The sequence below is a fragment of the Arachis hypogaea genome, chromosome 1 (assembly GCF_003086295.3).
Source record: "Arachis hypogaea cultivar Tifrunner chromosome 1, arahy.Tifrunner.gnm2.J5K5, whole genome shotgun sequence".
Taxonomy (NCBI): Eukaryota; Viridiplantae; Streptophyta; class Magnoliopsida; order Fabales; family Fabaceae; genus Arachis; species Arachis hypogaea.
Genome location: NC_092036.1, coordinates 3,195,207 through 3,210,489, shown reverse-complemented (window position 1 = coordinate 3,210,489; position 15,283 = coordinate 3,195,207). Strand labels below are relative to the sequence as shown.

The following is a 15,283-nucleotide window of genomic DNA, read 5'->3' as shown; positions in this document are numbered from 1 at the left end:
CTCCCACAAAATTCAAATCTTTCTTTGAAAAGCTTGCTATGAACGCCTACCAATCTCTTCTCTTCTCCATCATTGATTTGTATTAACTAATGGAATTTTCCCTTGTTGTCATGAAGAAGAAGAAATCCAGCTTCACTACTTGGTCAGATGTAGAGAAGTTCAAAAAATTTAGGGACAATTTCAACTCAATTAGTGCTTACCCAATCCTGAATTTCTAATGTACTTGAACTTAGTTTATGGTAGTTGATGGCAACTTAACTAGCAAGTGGATGAGGTTGCGATAACCTTCTGGATGATCTGGAAGGAACATAATAGTTGAATTTTTGAGCAAAAACATTGTCCCTTAGCAAAAGTGGTAGCTTTGGCAAGAAAGCTACACCAAGAATTGCAAGCTCTTCTTGTTGCTCTCGTTTTTAGTTTCTTATTTACTGATGTTCACTTTTTTCTTTTGATTTTACTTTCTTTCATTTGTGATGATTTATTAGGAGATCCCATTATTTTTTATTAGGGGTGGCAATATGCATCTTATCAGCAGGTATTCAACCAGATTCGCAGCGGATAAGATTCTTGTGCAGGTTAAACCTCAACCCTACTCAATTAACCTGCACCCTATATATGTATATGTTATATATTTAATAATTTTTATTTAATACATATTTCAAAAGATTATTTTTATTCAAATTTTAACTATGTTAAATTGGTCAAATGTATGATTTTTTATGCACTAAAAGTGTGCAAAACTTATTATTTAATAATGTATGAAAGAGAATAATAAATAATTTATCATCTTATGAAGTAATTATCAACAAATAAAATGAGTTGATAAACTTAAATCTTAACAAAAAATGTAAATTAAATATTTTGTGCATCACTTGCATATCTACACTTGTTTTTATATTGAATTATGGTTAATCACAATTTATTTTTTAGTTGTTTGGCGATAAATTATTGTTTTTATCTCTTTTTTTCGAATTTTATTTTATAATTTATAGATAATTTAAAAAAGGACAAGTAATCAAAATTATTTTAGGAGAATCTAATAATTTTATTTTTTTAATTTATTTACATATAAAACCTAAATAATAATAATAATAATAATAATAATAATAATAATAATAAAATTTAATTATTTTGTTGGTTTTTATAATTTTATCAAATTTTTAATTAGGTCTTTATATTTTTTTTAATTGAATCTTTACACTGTTTTTAATTTTGTAATTAGGTTCTTTTTGTATCAAGAACGTTAAAATTAACAGAATATTTCTTCCAAAATACATGCGGTCAAAGATCTAGTTAAGTTTTTAATTTGTGAAAAAAATTCAATTAACTCTAACATGTTTTACACTAAAAATGACTTAAGTAAGAGGTCGTCGGTTTGAATCTTTTTATTTTTAGTAACAAAAAATAATTTAATTATAAAATAAAAAATAGTATAAAGATCCAATTAAAAATATGAAAATTTAATTAGAAATTTAGTAAAACAATATAAGAACAACAAATAACTAAACAAATTTTTTTTAATATTAATAATAATAATATAAGTGTTAATTATGCATCGCACTTTTAGTTTTCTTGAAGAGGAAGAAGAGACCCAACTCTTACTGCAGAAAAGCACAAGCTCCGCCATTGGTTTATTTTAACACATTCTATTCTCTCTTCTCTCTTCTCTTGTTGCTTCTGTAATCTGCCGCTGCAAAATCAAAGGGACACTCTCTACTCATAACTCAAAATCCCAAAAAAGAGGAGAAAGAGAGCAAAACCCTAAAACGTGAAACCCTAGTAATCCTCAAACAATGAGTCGAGGGAGCGGAGGCGGATACGATCGCCACATCACTATTTTCTCCCCTGAGGGTCGTCTCTTCCAAGTTGGTATGTAATTTCTTCTCTCTTATTCGAATTCATTATTTTGCTGCAGTTTTATTTTTTTTTAATAAATGAAAAAGTTAAATCAAGTTTAGTGTTTGAATTTTAAAATGCGTAGATTTCTAGGGTTTTTCGTGTAGTTGCTTCGATTTTAATGCCTTGCGTTGAAACGTTGACGTGTTAATGGATCAAATATAGTCTAGATCTTTTGTATAGTGGACTGAGTCCCAAAATAAGAAAAACAAATTACTGGGTTCGATTTCTGTAACAATATGAAATTGAGGAAAGTTGTTGTGTAACTTTTTGTTCTCTTACAAAGTTCTCTAATTTTGAGGGTGATAATATCACTGCTACTGTTATTGGGATCATGAGGTAGGTTGGTTCAGTAAATTAGGGGTTTGATTTAATTTGAGTGAGTGAGTGACAAACTATGCATATTCCTGATAACTTTGCATAACACACAAACTATGCATATTATGAATAAGGGCTCATCACACAAACTATGCATTTTATTAGTTAGCAGGAATGCCGCAAAAAGTAATTGTTACTTGAATATGATGGCTTGTATCTACATATGTTTGTGCCATTTTTCCCACTCTAAGGATTTCATGACAATCAGTGTGATGATCCCTTATTTATCATATTCATTGTCTTATGAAATGTTTTCCTTTTGGCTATTTTGGAGTGGAAATAAACTGACTGTAGTGTAATATGTTTTAAGTTGTGGGTTTTTTGGATGATTGTAACAGAGTATGCTTTCAAGGCTGTTAAGGCTGCTGGGATCACCTCAATCGGTGTACGAGGAAAGGATTCAGTTTGTGTTGTTACTCAGAAGAAGGTTCCGGTGAGTACTGAGAGCTAGTTGTATAATTCTTTTCTTTGTGAGTATTTCTTTTGGCTGCTTAATTGTGAAAGTGTAATGCAGGACAAGCTATTGGATCAGACAAGTGTTACACATCTGTTTCCCATCACCAAGTACCTTGGTTTACTGGCAACTGGAATGACAGGTTTATCATTCATCATACCTTTTCAGCATTTCTCTGCTCGAGCACTTATGAACTTTCTTAGCTACCTTTTTCCATCAAATGAAATAAATCTTTAGCTACCTTTTTCTTATCATTCATCATACTTAATCTATAAATTGAGGTTTGATATATGAGAAATGCTTATATTTAAATCAGAGTAAATAAATAACTTATTAATTGATATACTCTGAAGAGAGGTACATCTTTATGTTCTAAGTTCACTTTTGCTTTATCTCATTGGAATACCTTTGTCCAGCTGATGCTAGGACATTAGTTCAGCAAGCAAGAAATGAAGCTGCTGAGTTTCGGTTTAGATATGGATATGAGATGCCTGTGGACATATTGGCTAAATGGTAAGTGGTACAGTTTTATAAAAGATATTCAGCCACTAAAACAATTATTAGCTACTTATTGCTTTGTAATATCTGCAAATTTAAATGTTAGTATTCTCGTGTAATTGTCAGTATCCAAATTGTTAGATTATTTTCCTCTTGTCATCTCCATATTTTTCAATTGCCTCAATGTTTTAACATATACATCTACTGTGACTACTGGAAGATCTATTCTTGGTGGTTGATGCGAAATAAAAATATTCAATTGAACTTCATAGTAATTGGAAAAGGAATCATCGATCCTTCCCCTCCCTTTCCTGCGGCCCTCTCTATGAATTTCATATTGCCATCTTTTGGTATCCGACTTCTGAAATATTTTCACCAACAGGATTGCAGACAAATCTCAAGTCTATACCCAACATGCTTACATGAGACCACTTGGAGTAGGTGTGTTTTCCTTACCCGTTTCACTTCTGAATGAATTTTCAGCCTGGAGAATCGTACAAGTAGTTTTGTGGGATCACAACCATTTTCTGCTTTTATTTCTTCTTGTTGTTACTACTGATCTCTTTTTGTGATTTTTAAATCTGTTGTGTTGTGAAGTTGCCATGGTTTTGGGTATTGACGATGAATTTGGCCCCCGCCTTTACAAGTGCGACCCAGCTGGTCATTACTTTGGTCACAAGGTAAACAGAGGATCATCTCTCACTTACATTGATGTCAAAAATTCTTCATTTGATCTAATTTAAGATGATGGAAAGAATGAGGATAGTAAACTTGATTCCATAAATTTTTCTGAACTATGATTCTGAATTCATCTACTTTAATTATTTACTATGAATGTCATCATAAAAGGATAGAGGGTTCGGGACGATGAATGCAAGTTTTTATGCTTTATACTTCATGATCTTTTTTCTTAGTTACTGTGTAAAATAAGACTTCCTAGTGGAAAATTGCTTTCTTGATTTGTTATATCACCAGAATGAGGTTTTATATTGTCTGTATTTAGATGAATTATATGGTTGAGGAATTAAGAAGCTAAATAAAAATCCTATGGTGGATTGGTGATAATTTATCTGAATATTTGCTCTGAAAACAATGTTTAACTTTGTGTGTGTGCTTGTAATTTGATAAAAGGGACTATTTTAGTATTGTTAGGCAATAGGTGAAAAGGGTTTACATAAATAATAAAAAGATAAAGGAGTTTAGCATTTATCTCATTAAAAGGTGAAGGTTGCTGTAAGTAGTATGGAGGTGGTGAGGGAGATTGTTGGAAAATTTTATGTTGAAAATCATGGGAAGTTGGTGCCGTTGATTTCTACATGAAATTTTTTATATGTATTGTTTTCATGTTATAAAATACTTGATGTCAAAGTACACGAATGAGGCTTAACCTGTACTGAGTTTTTATTTCCATTTCTGTTTCACTTTTGGACCAAGTTCACCTTCCTTCTATGAACTATGGATGCTGAGAAACCTATCTATCTTTGTTCAGTGGATGAATTATTTTAATCTATATTTTAATTGTTTGTGCTGTCTGCTTTGGTGATTGCTTTATTTTTTGCCTCCCAGAAAAATGTTTTGTTTTCTACTCCTTCCGCATTCAAATAATTGTGATGTACATTGATTTTGAAATTTTAAACGCTAAAAGTATAGTTCTCTTTTGGGGCCATCTTTATCATTTTTTAATCAAAAGTCTGTAGCTTCATGTAGCAGTACATAAGACAAATATTCAATGTGTCTAAGAATCTATTGCCATGTACTCAGGCCACAAGTGCTGGATTGAAGGACCAAGAGGCGATTAATTTCTTGGAAAAGAAGATGAAGAGTGACCCTTCATTTACTTATGAGGAGACTGTTCAGGTTGCATTCTTACTTTTCTTTTAAATTTTTCATTACTCCCATTTTGCGGGTTAGCTCCTGCATTTGTTTCGATTTTCAAAGATATCTTGCCAGATGATGACGCTTCATGCATAATGAGATGAACACCCAACTCAAGTGTAAACTGCATATAGACATTGGGGAAAGCGGTGAGAGACGTGTGTCTTTGGAGCATATAATGTGTCAACCATTATAAAAGCAGCACTTTCAATAAAGACTTTGATTTTTGAGGGAGACTTAGAACATCACGTGGTTCCTCCAAGTTTTACAGTATTTCTCTATTAGGAGGGGAATTAAGCATTGGAAAATACTATTTGCAAGTGAAAACTAATTAACTGTTCTCAGTTCTTGAGACAGGGATTTCAAAAAGTTGAATGGAATCAAGCGAAGGACAATGTAACTTAGTGCAATAACTTTCTATCGTGAGTTCATGGGGGAATAACGAAAGTTCATAGTTTATTATCAGAATTAGAAAGTTGATGATGCAAGAAATATCAATTTTATCAAAATCATTTATTTATTAACGAGTTTATTGAACCATTATGTGATAATATTTTGTTTCTAACTGTATAGTTTCCCTTTTTTTTTTCAGACTGCGATCTCTGCTTTGCAATCAGTTCTTCAGGAAGATTTTAAGGCCACTGAGATTGAGGTAGAACCTTTATTTTAAAGCTCTAATATCTTTTGTAGGACACCATGGTATGGTAAACCCAAGTTATTTATAGATTCTGCGCAAGTCACTTGTTTCTCATTTATTTTCTATATTCAGAAATCTTGCCTGATTTGGCTTCTGCCTTGCTCAAAATAGTAATCGATTCTATTGCTTAGGTGGTTATAGTAACTCAAAACAGCTAAGATTGTGATAAATTAAAGCATTGCATTATAATGTGGGGGCTTTACATGATTAGTTGTGGTGGAAATCAGAATTAGGGATGATTTTTATTTTAATGTTTTAAAGAGAAAAGATATTGTGTGTTGCAATTGATTATATTTTCATGTTTTGTAAGGTTGGAGTTGTCCAAAAAGAGAATCCGGAATTCAGAATTTTATCGACGGAGGAGATCGACGAGCACTTGACTGCAATAAGTGAGCGCGACTGAGTTGGTGGGTTTAGATGAAAACAAGGATAGACTGTTGAAACTCTCTTGTTAAATTATCATCATCACCTCTTTAATTTCGGGGATCATTGAATTAATATTGGAGTGTTAACAAAGTCTCGTTCAACTGCAGACTAAGCAAGAACCGAGGTTGTTTGTTTTCACCTTTTTCTTGGATGATTGATCATGTTTATTTCCCTTCGTTATCTTGATGGATAAGATATGTCAAAAGCCGCTATACCACGAGAACTGAGAGTTTGTACTTCGTAGGGCTGCACTTAATCTGTTAGATGCTTGAATTTTTGAAGGAGGGATAATTTGGAAAAAAAGAAATTGAATTTTGACCGAAAGACGTTAATATGACGAAAATAAAATGTTGGCGTGTAAGTAGAAGTAGAACAACAAAACTGTCCGGATAATTTTGAGATTTATTCCAAAGCTTAGGGCAAAAGTGGTATTTTGTTCTAAATTAAATTTAAGCTTAATTTCAAATCTAATTCACATAAATAAGTTCAAGTTTTAATATGTATTAGCTACATGTTAAGACATTTGTCAATAAGAAACAAATAGATGTTTCAAAAGTAATTCCTGTTTTTTATGTTAAAATAATTTTTTAATAACATTTTTAATTTCATTGTGGTAAATAAATAACTATTAATTGCATATGTTTACTTAAGATTGCTATATATCTAAATTTTTTTATCTAAGTTTATTTAAGTAGGCTCAATACTAATAAAAATATTTCATTTTTTTTCCTTTTTTTTATGCTCGTTTATTTTTCTTTACGTGTTTTTTTTTATTGTCATTCTTTTGTTGTTGTTGTTGCTGTATTTTTTTCTTTTTCTTTCTTTTCTGGTGAAGAAGCTGGCAGAATGTAAGAATGAAGAGTTTTAAATTCTGTAGAACAGAAACGAACCGAAATTATATATAGAATGAACCGAAACTATATTCAAAATGAACTGAAAATTAAATTCAGAATGTAAACTCGTTTTAAAACAAGCACAGACTAAATACACCTTATTTAAATCTAGAATGAATCAAAATTACTTAATGATTGTGATACACAAACTTAATTCGAAAACAAATACACAAACAAAATTGAATCATGAACAAAAATACATCCAAATCCAGCAATTGATTTTGCAGCATTATGTGTTTCTTCTTCTTTATTTGATTAGATGAACAAGACAAGAAAAGAAGAACATGATTAGAAGTTTTGAGAAATTTTTTCTTTTTGTTTCTTTTTTTTTTGTTTGAATTTTCTATTCTTTTTCTTGGTTTTATTCCACTCAAAATAATGAAACAAGAAGAATCATAACAAAATAATTCACTCAAACGCGATGGAGCTCTACATAGTTGATGTTAGTAGCAGCCTTAAAGCATCAGAAGGCATTTGAACTATTAGAGATGCAAGATAAAAAAAATTTGTTGAAGAATTAAACAAAGGAAGAGATGTACCTTCAATTCAAGATTGGGATTATGTTAAGTCTGTCTTAGCATTTTTGGAGATATTTTATGATGCTACACTTCGCATTTCTGGATCCTCTTATGTCACTAATAATTTATACATGAAAAAAAGTGTTTACTCTTGGAAGGAGGATTCAACAATATCGTGATGATAATGATTTTGGCATAAATCTTATGGCCAGTAAGATGAAAGTAAAATACAACAAGTATTGAAGAAATGCAAAAATTATTAACATGTTGTTAATTGATATAGTTCTAGATCTTTGCCATAAATTGGATTATATTGAGTGATGCCTAGTTAATTCTTTTGGTGTGGAAGTGGACGGTGAATTAAAGACAAAGTTATCTTCTTGTCTTCATTCACTTTATAATTTATATCAAGGCGTAGATGAAGAAAATTAAGATGATATCCTCTCCCAACTGAGTGCAAGTGATAAAGCCAAAGACATTTATCAAGACATTTATATCGCCGACCAACCGATCGCAAATTCAATCTTAAATTTGAGTTTGATCGTTGTTTGAATGAAGACTGTGAGCCAGATGATAAGCCTTTGGATATTTTAGGATGATGGAAGGCTAACTCGAATCGGTTTTTCGTCCTAGCAAATATAGCACGGGACATATTGGTTATACGAGTTTCAACAGTAGTTTTCGAGTATGCTTTTAGTACGGGGGAAAGAACTATTGATCAATATCGTAGCTCATTGACTCTTAAGATGGTAGAAGCCCTTGTATGCACCGAAGATTAGCTTAAATGAGATTTTTTCTCTTTTCTTGCACCTGAAATTTCGAAGTGCTTGAAAAGATCGAACAAGGTAAATTAAATATTAAATGTCACTTAAATATATCATATGATAATTTATCGATTCCAATATCTATTTTATAGTTTTTTTCTGTCAGTTAGCTTGATATATATAGTTTTTTTGTACAGATTTGATTTTATCAGAGGACATTACTTGTTCAATGGATCCAAATTCAATTGCGCTTGAAAATGACAAAAAAATCTTGATTGTTTATGTTTTTAGTTATGTTCTAAACACTCTAGGTATTAGACTTAATAGACAAATGTTTTAATTAACTTGGTAGGATTTAATTACTTATTTTTTACTCTTATTTCAATTTTTTATCTTGTTACTCGTATTCTAACACTAATTTAGAAATGGAAGCTGTGAATGCATATTATTCAGCAGTGTTTGATGGGTTTGGCAATTGGCATATAATGATTCAAATCTTGTAGCTATTAGTTCAAATGTTACTTGTATTATTTAAAAAGAAAAAAATAATAATTTTAGATTAAAAAATTTAATTTAAAAAGTAATGTTAAAATTTAGATTTTCGTATGTAAAAAAATTAACTTTTATATAAAAATCGATTTTTTAGTGTAAAAACTAGTTTTTTGGTTTCAAAATTGTTTTTTTTTATACAGAGACCGATTATTTTTCCAAAATCGATTTTTATTTTAATAATCGATTAAAAATTGATTTTTAAATTTTTTAACCGATTAATAATTAGTTTTATTATATAAAACCAATTTGATTAATTAACTTAATCTAAATATTTAGTTAACCAAAAATAGGTTTAGTTTTTAGACTATCTATAATTATGTACAGTCCTACACACAGGGGACACAATCTTGTGCAATTTGATATTCAACTACAAAAGAAGACCTAAGTGTGTGTATATATATATATATATATATATATATATATATATATATATATATATATATATATATATATATATATATATATATATATATATATATATATATATATAATCTAGAAGAATAATTACATGCATGATAATTCTTGTAAATTATTAAACTACTCTTCTATATTAGCCTATGACAACAATAAAGAAGTCTTGTGACCCACAAATTCAGCCCAACAGAATACATAAATTTAGTTCTAATTTTAGTCTTTATTAGTTTATCTTATCTTATCTTTATGTTATCTTCTCTTCTTATCTTATCTTTACTTTTATCTTTCATAGGACAATGCTCTATATATGTTTAGTTTTACCCTCATAGTTTACAACACATGTTCAATTCAATCAATCAATAATCAATAAAAATTATTTCTTTGCCTTTCCTTATTCTTTCACAATTTTATCATGGTATCAGAGCCTTGGTATCCTCCTTGAAGAGGATACATAAGCTATCATCTTTCGGTGAGAAATCACCCTACATCTTTTTCAACCTCCTCTCACAATAAATAATTAATCTTTCAGTTCAAGATCCAACCAATCTTTATTAAAGGCATCCAAGTGAAAATCCTACCCCAGTTTTAGTTACCCCGGTTCTTTACCAGCAATTCCGTCTGCACCTCCTTTCTTCCGACAATTTCGTTTGCATTCTGTTTCAGCAGTCATATCTGCATTTTGTTTCAGCAGTTTAATCTGCATATGTTTTAGCAGTTTCATCTGCACTCTTATTGCGCTCCACGCGCCCTCTTTTTTTATCGCGCTCTATGTGCCATTTGAAGTTATTGCATCATACGTACGCATTTTTTTGAAGATCGATGCTCAAGCACAGCATCTCCTTTTATTATTTTGCCGCCGGCAGCTCGAGCTCCGCTACGTGCATTTTTTTGAAGATCGCTGATCAAGTACAGCATCTCCTTTTATATTTTTGCCGCCGGCAGCTCAAGCTCCGCTGCACGCATCTTCCTCCGTGTCACTACGTCAGACGCGTCTTCCTCAACAATTTCATTGGAACTTATCCAAGATGTGGATTATTGACATCTTCCATCCACCAGCTTGCGGGGGCGTATTAAACTACTCTTCTATATTAGCCCATGACAACAATAAAGAAGTCTTGTGGCCCACAAATTCAGCCCAACAGAATACATAAATTCAGTTCTAATTTTAGTCTTTATTAGTTTATCTTATCTTATCTTTATGTTATCTTCTCTTCTTATCTTATCTTTACTTTTATCTTTCATAGGACAATGCTCTATATATGTTTAGTTTTACCCTCATAGTTTACAACACATGTTCAATTCAATCAATCAATAATCAATAAAAATTATTTCTTTGCCTTTTCTTATTCTTTCACAATTTTATCATAAATAATGATGAGTTATTTGTCTGCATAAAATGCTTTTTTTTTTGTGTCTAACAAATTAAAAAAAAAACGAAAAATGAAATAGAAAGCAAATGAAGAAAATTAGAAAGACAAAGTAGAGACAAAATCCACCTTCATGAGCAAATTAAGCTCCTCTCAAAGTTGGAATGAGGAATATCAAATTATCATCACATCAAGGCTATGAAGAATTAAAGATATTATTATTTCAACTAACTTCTCAATATCATAGTAGTAAATTATTTTCTAACCTTAAAATTAAAATAAACACTATGGCTTCAATTAAAACAAGCAAGAATGATCAAAATTAACAATAATTAATATAAAATTATAGAAATTAAAACAAATTACATTACTTACAAAAATCACAATAATGTTATAATAATTAAAATCACAGAAATTACAGAGAGTGAGTTACCAGAAGAGAGAGACTAACGACGGTGATGAAAAAACGAGAAAGACGACAACGTTCTCTGGAACGAGAAAGATGGCAACACTCTCTGGAACAGGAAAGATGGCGACGCTTTCTGACGCGACGACGTTCTCTTCGGCTGAGTGAGGCGCGCGACGAATGCTGCGGTGATCTTGGCAGGGCACAGTAGAGAAAAGAAGAAGACTTCTTCGTCTTCTTTATCAGAGAGAAGAGAAGGAAGAGGATGGAGAAAAGAGTCTGTTGAAGAAAACCTAAAAAGGGAGTCGAGTGTGAAAGAAAAGAGACGAGAGAGAGACTAGTGGCAGCAAGAGAGAAGAGAGCATTTAGTCTAAGATTTAAATATTGGGTGAAAAACCAATAAAACAAAGAACATTTTGATATTTTTTAGTATTTTTTTAATTTATTTATATTTTTGGTATGAATGATTGATTAGGGTTCATGGAGAATCATTAATAACATTGAAATAATCTCTTTTAGTATAGATAAATAATTAAATGTATGTGTTTTTGTTTTTATTTTTAAATTATTTAAAATTTAAAATTATAAAATTAAATTATTTGATTAATTTAAAGAATAATTTTTGTCTAACATAAAAAAGAGTATTTACGTTTTTTATAAAATTAAATAAAAAACATTTTTTTTTATTTTTATTAAATTATAAAAATATTTTAATAATAATAGTGATATATATATATATTAAAAAATATATGCTAACATGAAAAATAAATTCCACATATGGTGTTGATATTTATCCATATTTATGTTTAGCTCTATTTTTTAATGTTAGCAAAACCCTTAGCTTATCTTATATGGCAGCCTTTGTTAATAATAAAAAAAAAGTATAATGAAAGTGATAAATCGAGAATAGTATCTATATCTTATATTATAATTTGTTCGTCACGATGAAAATATTATATTGTAACGTTTCAACAGAAAATGAAAAGTCATATTCGGACTTCATTTAAAAAAAAATATTAAAAATTATCAAAATTTATTATTTTGATCGTTACTTAATTATTAATTTAATTATTTTAATTTAATTATTTTAATATAATAATCTAATAATAATATATTTTATTTTATAATTTTAAATATTAATAATTAATTAATAATAAAAATAATAAATTATGATGATCTCTTCTAATACTCCTCTTCATATTCCGGACATATATGTAGTATATATCATGACGAAACTTCATCTTCCGTCACTGGTAGAATCATATATGATTCTTCAAATGTTAATATCCATGATTGATAATTTTAGTTTATATTGATTGATACTTTTAAGCAACAATCTAATACGTTGAATCTAATAGTTTAACATTAGTCAATATTTTTAAATATTATTGGTTATTTATCCATAAAAAAACAGTAAATTATACTAACATAGTAACATTGTAGCATTGCTGTATTCATAAACCACAGGTTAGGAAGTCTTTATTCCCTCTCCCTGCATCGAGCATTTATTGGTTGTGTAGTATTTTAGTGGATCATTTTTTCTAATGAACTTGTGTAATGGATTATTTAGCTAATAATTCTTTTTGGTACATTATTACTCCATAATTAGTTGACCTCAGGGACACAGCCTCTCATTGTGTAAATGGTCCCTTTTAAATTTCATTTTTTCTTATAAACTGTCTTAAATTTTTATTTTTATCTTTTTATATTCAAAAATTAAATTTCAGTTCCTCTCTAAATTGTATGTTAATTTCGCCCTTAGTTGCTCTTTAATTTTGTTACGTCAGGTAACCAGAAATTAGTGAGTTAGATTTATAATGTTGGCTCGATCGTTTGAGGAGGAAAGTCCTTTGTCTTAGCTTCTGGTTGAGGGCTTCCGTCCGACTTGTGTGTATAAGCAAGGGGTCTAAGCAGTTTTAGAGAGTATGAAAACTTAGAGATACTTGAGAGATGTCAATATACTTATAGTAGTGAACCTATAACTACTGTTAGAGTGGTTCTACCTTTTAAGGAGGATAACCATCTATTTATTTTAGAAAGATTTGAGATTTGATTCCTAAAAGTAGATTGAAAGATTTTATAAACAGTTATTTATTTGACTGAGTGTTATCTGCCTACTAACTTTCTCTTCCAACTTTTTCGTAACGGAATCTATGTCAAATCCGACCTCTTACGAAAAAATCGATTGTGGGGGAAAACAAATCTTATGGATTAGATTTTTATGTGTTATTTAAATTTGAGTCTTAATATTAAGTCAGAGTATGAACAAATTTAATCAACGATAGTATATGACAAATACCTACCCTACTTACCACATTCTTATTTTGACTTTTCTCGCATTTTCAATCAAAATAATAAGGGGAATTTTAAAAGTGTATGTATTAGTCTTTTATAAACTATAGGAAAATTTTTACACGTTCCATCTATTTTATTGGAATAGCAGTATACCAGGTACCATAGTTAGTAAGTCAAATTTTTGTCTTTTTGTGTGAGGTACAATATCCAAAATATCCCTAAAATGATAATAAATTAACGCAAAGGATAATGAAAAACCAACCGCTGCTTACGTGGCTAAACGATTAAAGGAATTTAAGTGTTTAACACCAACTACACCAAATAATAACAGAATGACAATAAATAATTAAATACTTAAAACATTAAAATTTAAGTTAAAAAAAATATTACACATGGCAAAAGATAAATGAATAGATAATAACTTAACTCCTTAAAAATACATATAAAATCAATTTAATTATTATAAAAAAATTTTACATTAATTTATAAATGTATAATTTTTAAAATATACATATAATATCAATACTTTTTTTTCTATTCTCTAATAAGAAGGTATATTATCTTATTATGGTCCCCAAATATAAAGTGTGATTATAATATGGTCAAAATAATGAATATGAAAAAACTTTCACTTTAATATACATTGTGATCGAATACAAAATTAATTTAATTTTACGAACAAACTAAAGTTATCACAGATATATATGAACAAATTTAAATTTAACTTTCATATAAAATATTGAACAACACAAAAAAAAACTGAGTGATGATGGCTACCAAAAAAAATATATAGTTACTGAAAATTGAAAGTTATATTAAAAAATTAATAATCCAATTTGTTTTTATTTGTGATAATAAATTTTACTTTAAAAAATATTACATTACTATTAAAATTTATTATTATTTGTTAACCTTTGGTCAATAAAAATATTTTTGTACTAATTCTAGACTTTAAATTCTGAATTCTAATATTATAAAAATAACGTATTAAAATAAAGTATAGACTAATATTAATAAAAAGTGTTAGTCTTTTAATATTTCTCTTTTGTTTTTTGGGTAAACTACTAAATTAATATACAAAAATTTATATTGCTGACAAAAATAATATTAAAAAAACGAATGATAAATAAATTTATGAAATATTTAAAAAAATAAAAAAATAATCAAATATTAAATATATATTCTAAAAAAAACTTTAGGAATTAAGTTTTGATAAAAAATTTTATAAATATCATTAAAAAATTAAAATATTTTTATTTTTAAAATTTGGTAATTTTACATCAAGTGAATATTTTTAATATTATCCATCTTTTTGCAAATGACTAAAATGTTTTTTGAAAAAATTTAAAATCCTAGAGATCAAATGTTAAAAAATAATTAAATATTAAATATATATTCTAAAAAAAACTTTAAGAATTAAGTTTTGATAAAAAAATTTATAAATATCATTAAAAAATTAAAATATTTTTATTTTTAAAATTTGGTAATTTTACATCAAGTGAATATTTTTAATATTATCCATCTTTTTGCAAATGACTAAAATGTTTTTTGAAAAAATTTAAAATCCTAGAGATCAAATGTTGCTATGATCTTTTGTATACATGATCTAAATAATTATTCAAATATTTTTACAAAAATTAAGATAAAATACATAAATTATTTATTAAATATAAAAATTATTTATCACTTATAAAAATAATGATAATTTTTATAATTTTTGTCGTGTTTTTAAATTATTTGAGAACTTATTTATCATTTGTATCTTTTAAAATTTTTTTTGAGTGGTATAAACTTGCAAATATCATTTTAATCTTTTTTTAATGTGTGGCTGCACTTTTATTATGTGATAT

At 28.5% G+C, this 15,283-nt stretch overlaps 1 protein-coding gene across 1 annotated transcript; it reads left to right on the top strand.

Annotated features, from left to right (window-relative positions):
• The first annotated feature begins 1,519 nt into the window (after nucleotides 1–1,519).
• LOC112790565 (proteasome subunit alpha type-6) lies at nucleotides 1,520–6,362 on the top strand. Its single transcript, XM_025833020.3, has 9 exons — nucleotides 1,520–1,869; nucleotides 2,613–2,707; nucleotides 2,789–2,870; nucleotides 3,145–3,241; nucleotides 3,609–3,667; nucleotides 3,824–3,906; nucleotides 4,988–5,083; nucleotides 5,694–5,753; nucleotides 6,109–6,362. Exons 1-9 carry the CDS (start codon nucleotides 1,794–1,796, stop codon nucleotides 6,199–6,201), a joined length of 741 nt encoding a protein of 246 aa, XP_025688805.1. The 5' UTR covers nucleotides 1,520–1,793; the 3' UTR covers nucleotides 6,202–6,362.
• Nucleotides 6,363–15,283: the final 8,921 nt, after the last annotated feature.

What these genes read in the sequence shown, in the direction of transcription:
- LOC112790565 (XM_025833020.3), top strand. Translation starts at nt 1,794, where the DNA reads ATGAGTCGAGGGAGCGGAGGCGGATACGATCGCCACATCACTATTTTC. An exon ending in ACTGGCAACTGGAATGACAG is followed by an intron (nt 2,871 to 3,144) that starts GTTTATCATTCA and finishes ACCTTTGTCCAG; the next exon opens with CTGATGCTAGGACATTAGTT. An exon ending in CTTATGAGGAGACTGTTCAG is followed by an intron (nt 5,084 to 5,693) that starts GTTGCATTCTTA and finishes TTTTTTTTTCAG; the next exon opens with ACTGCGATCTCTGCTTTGCA.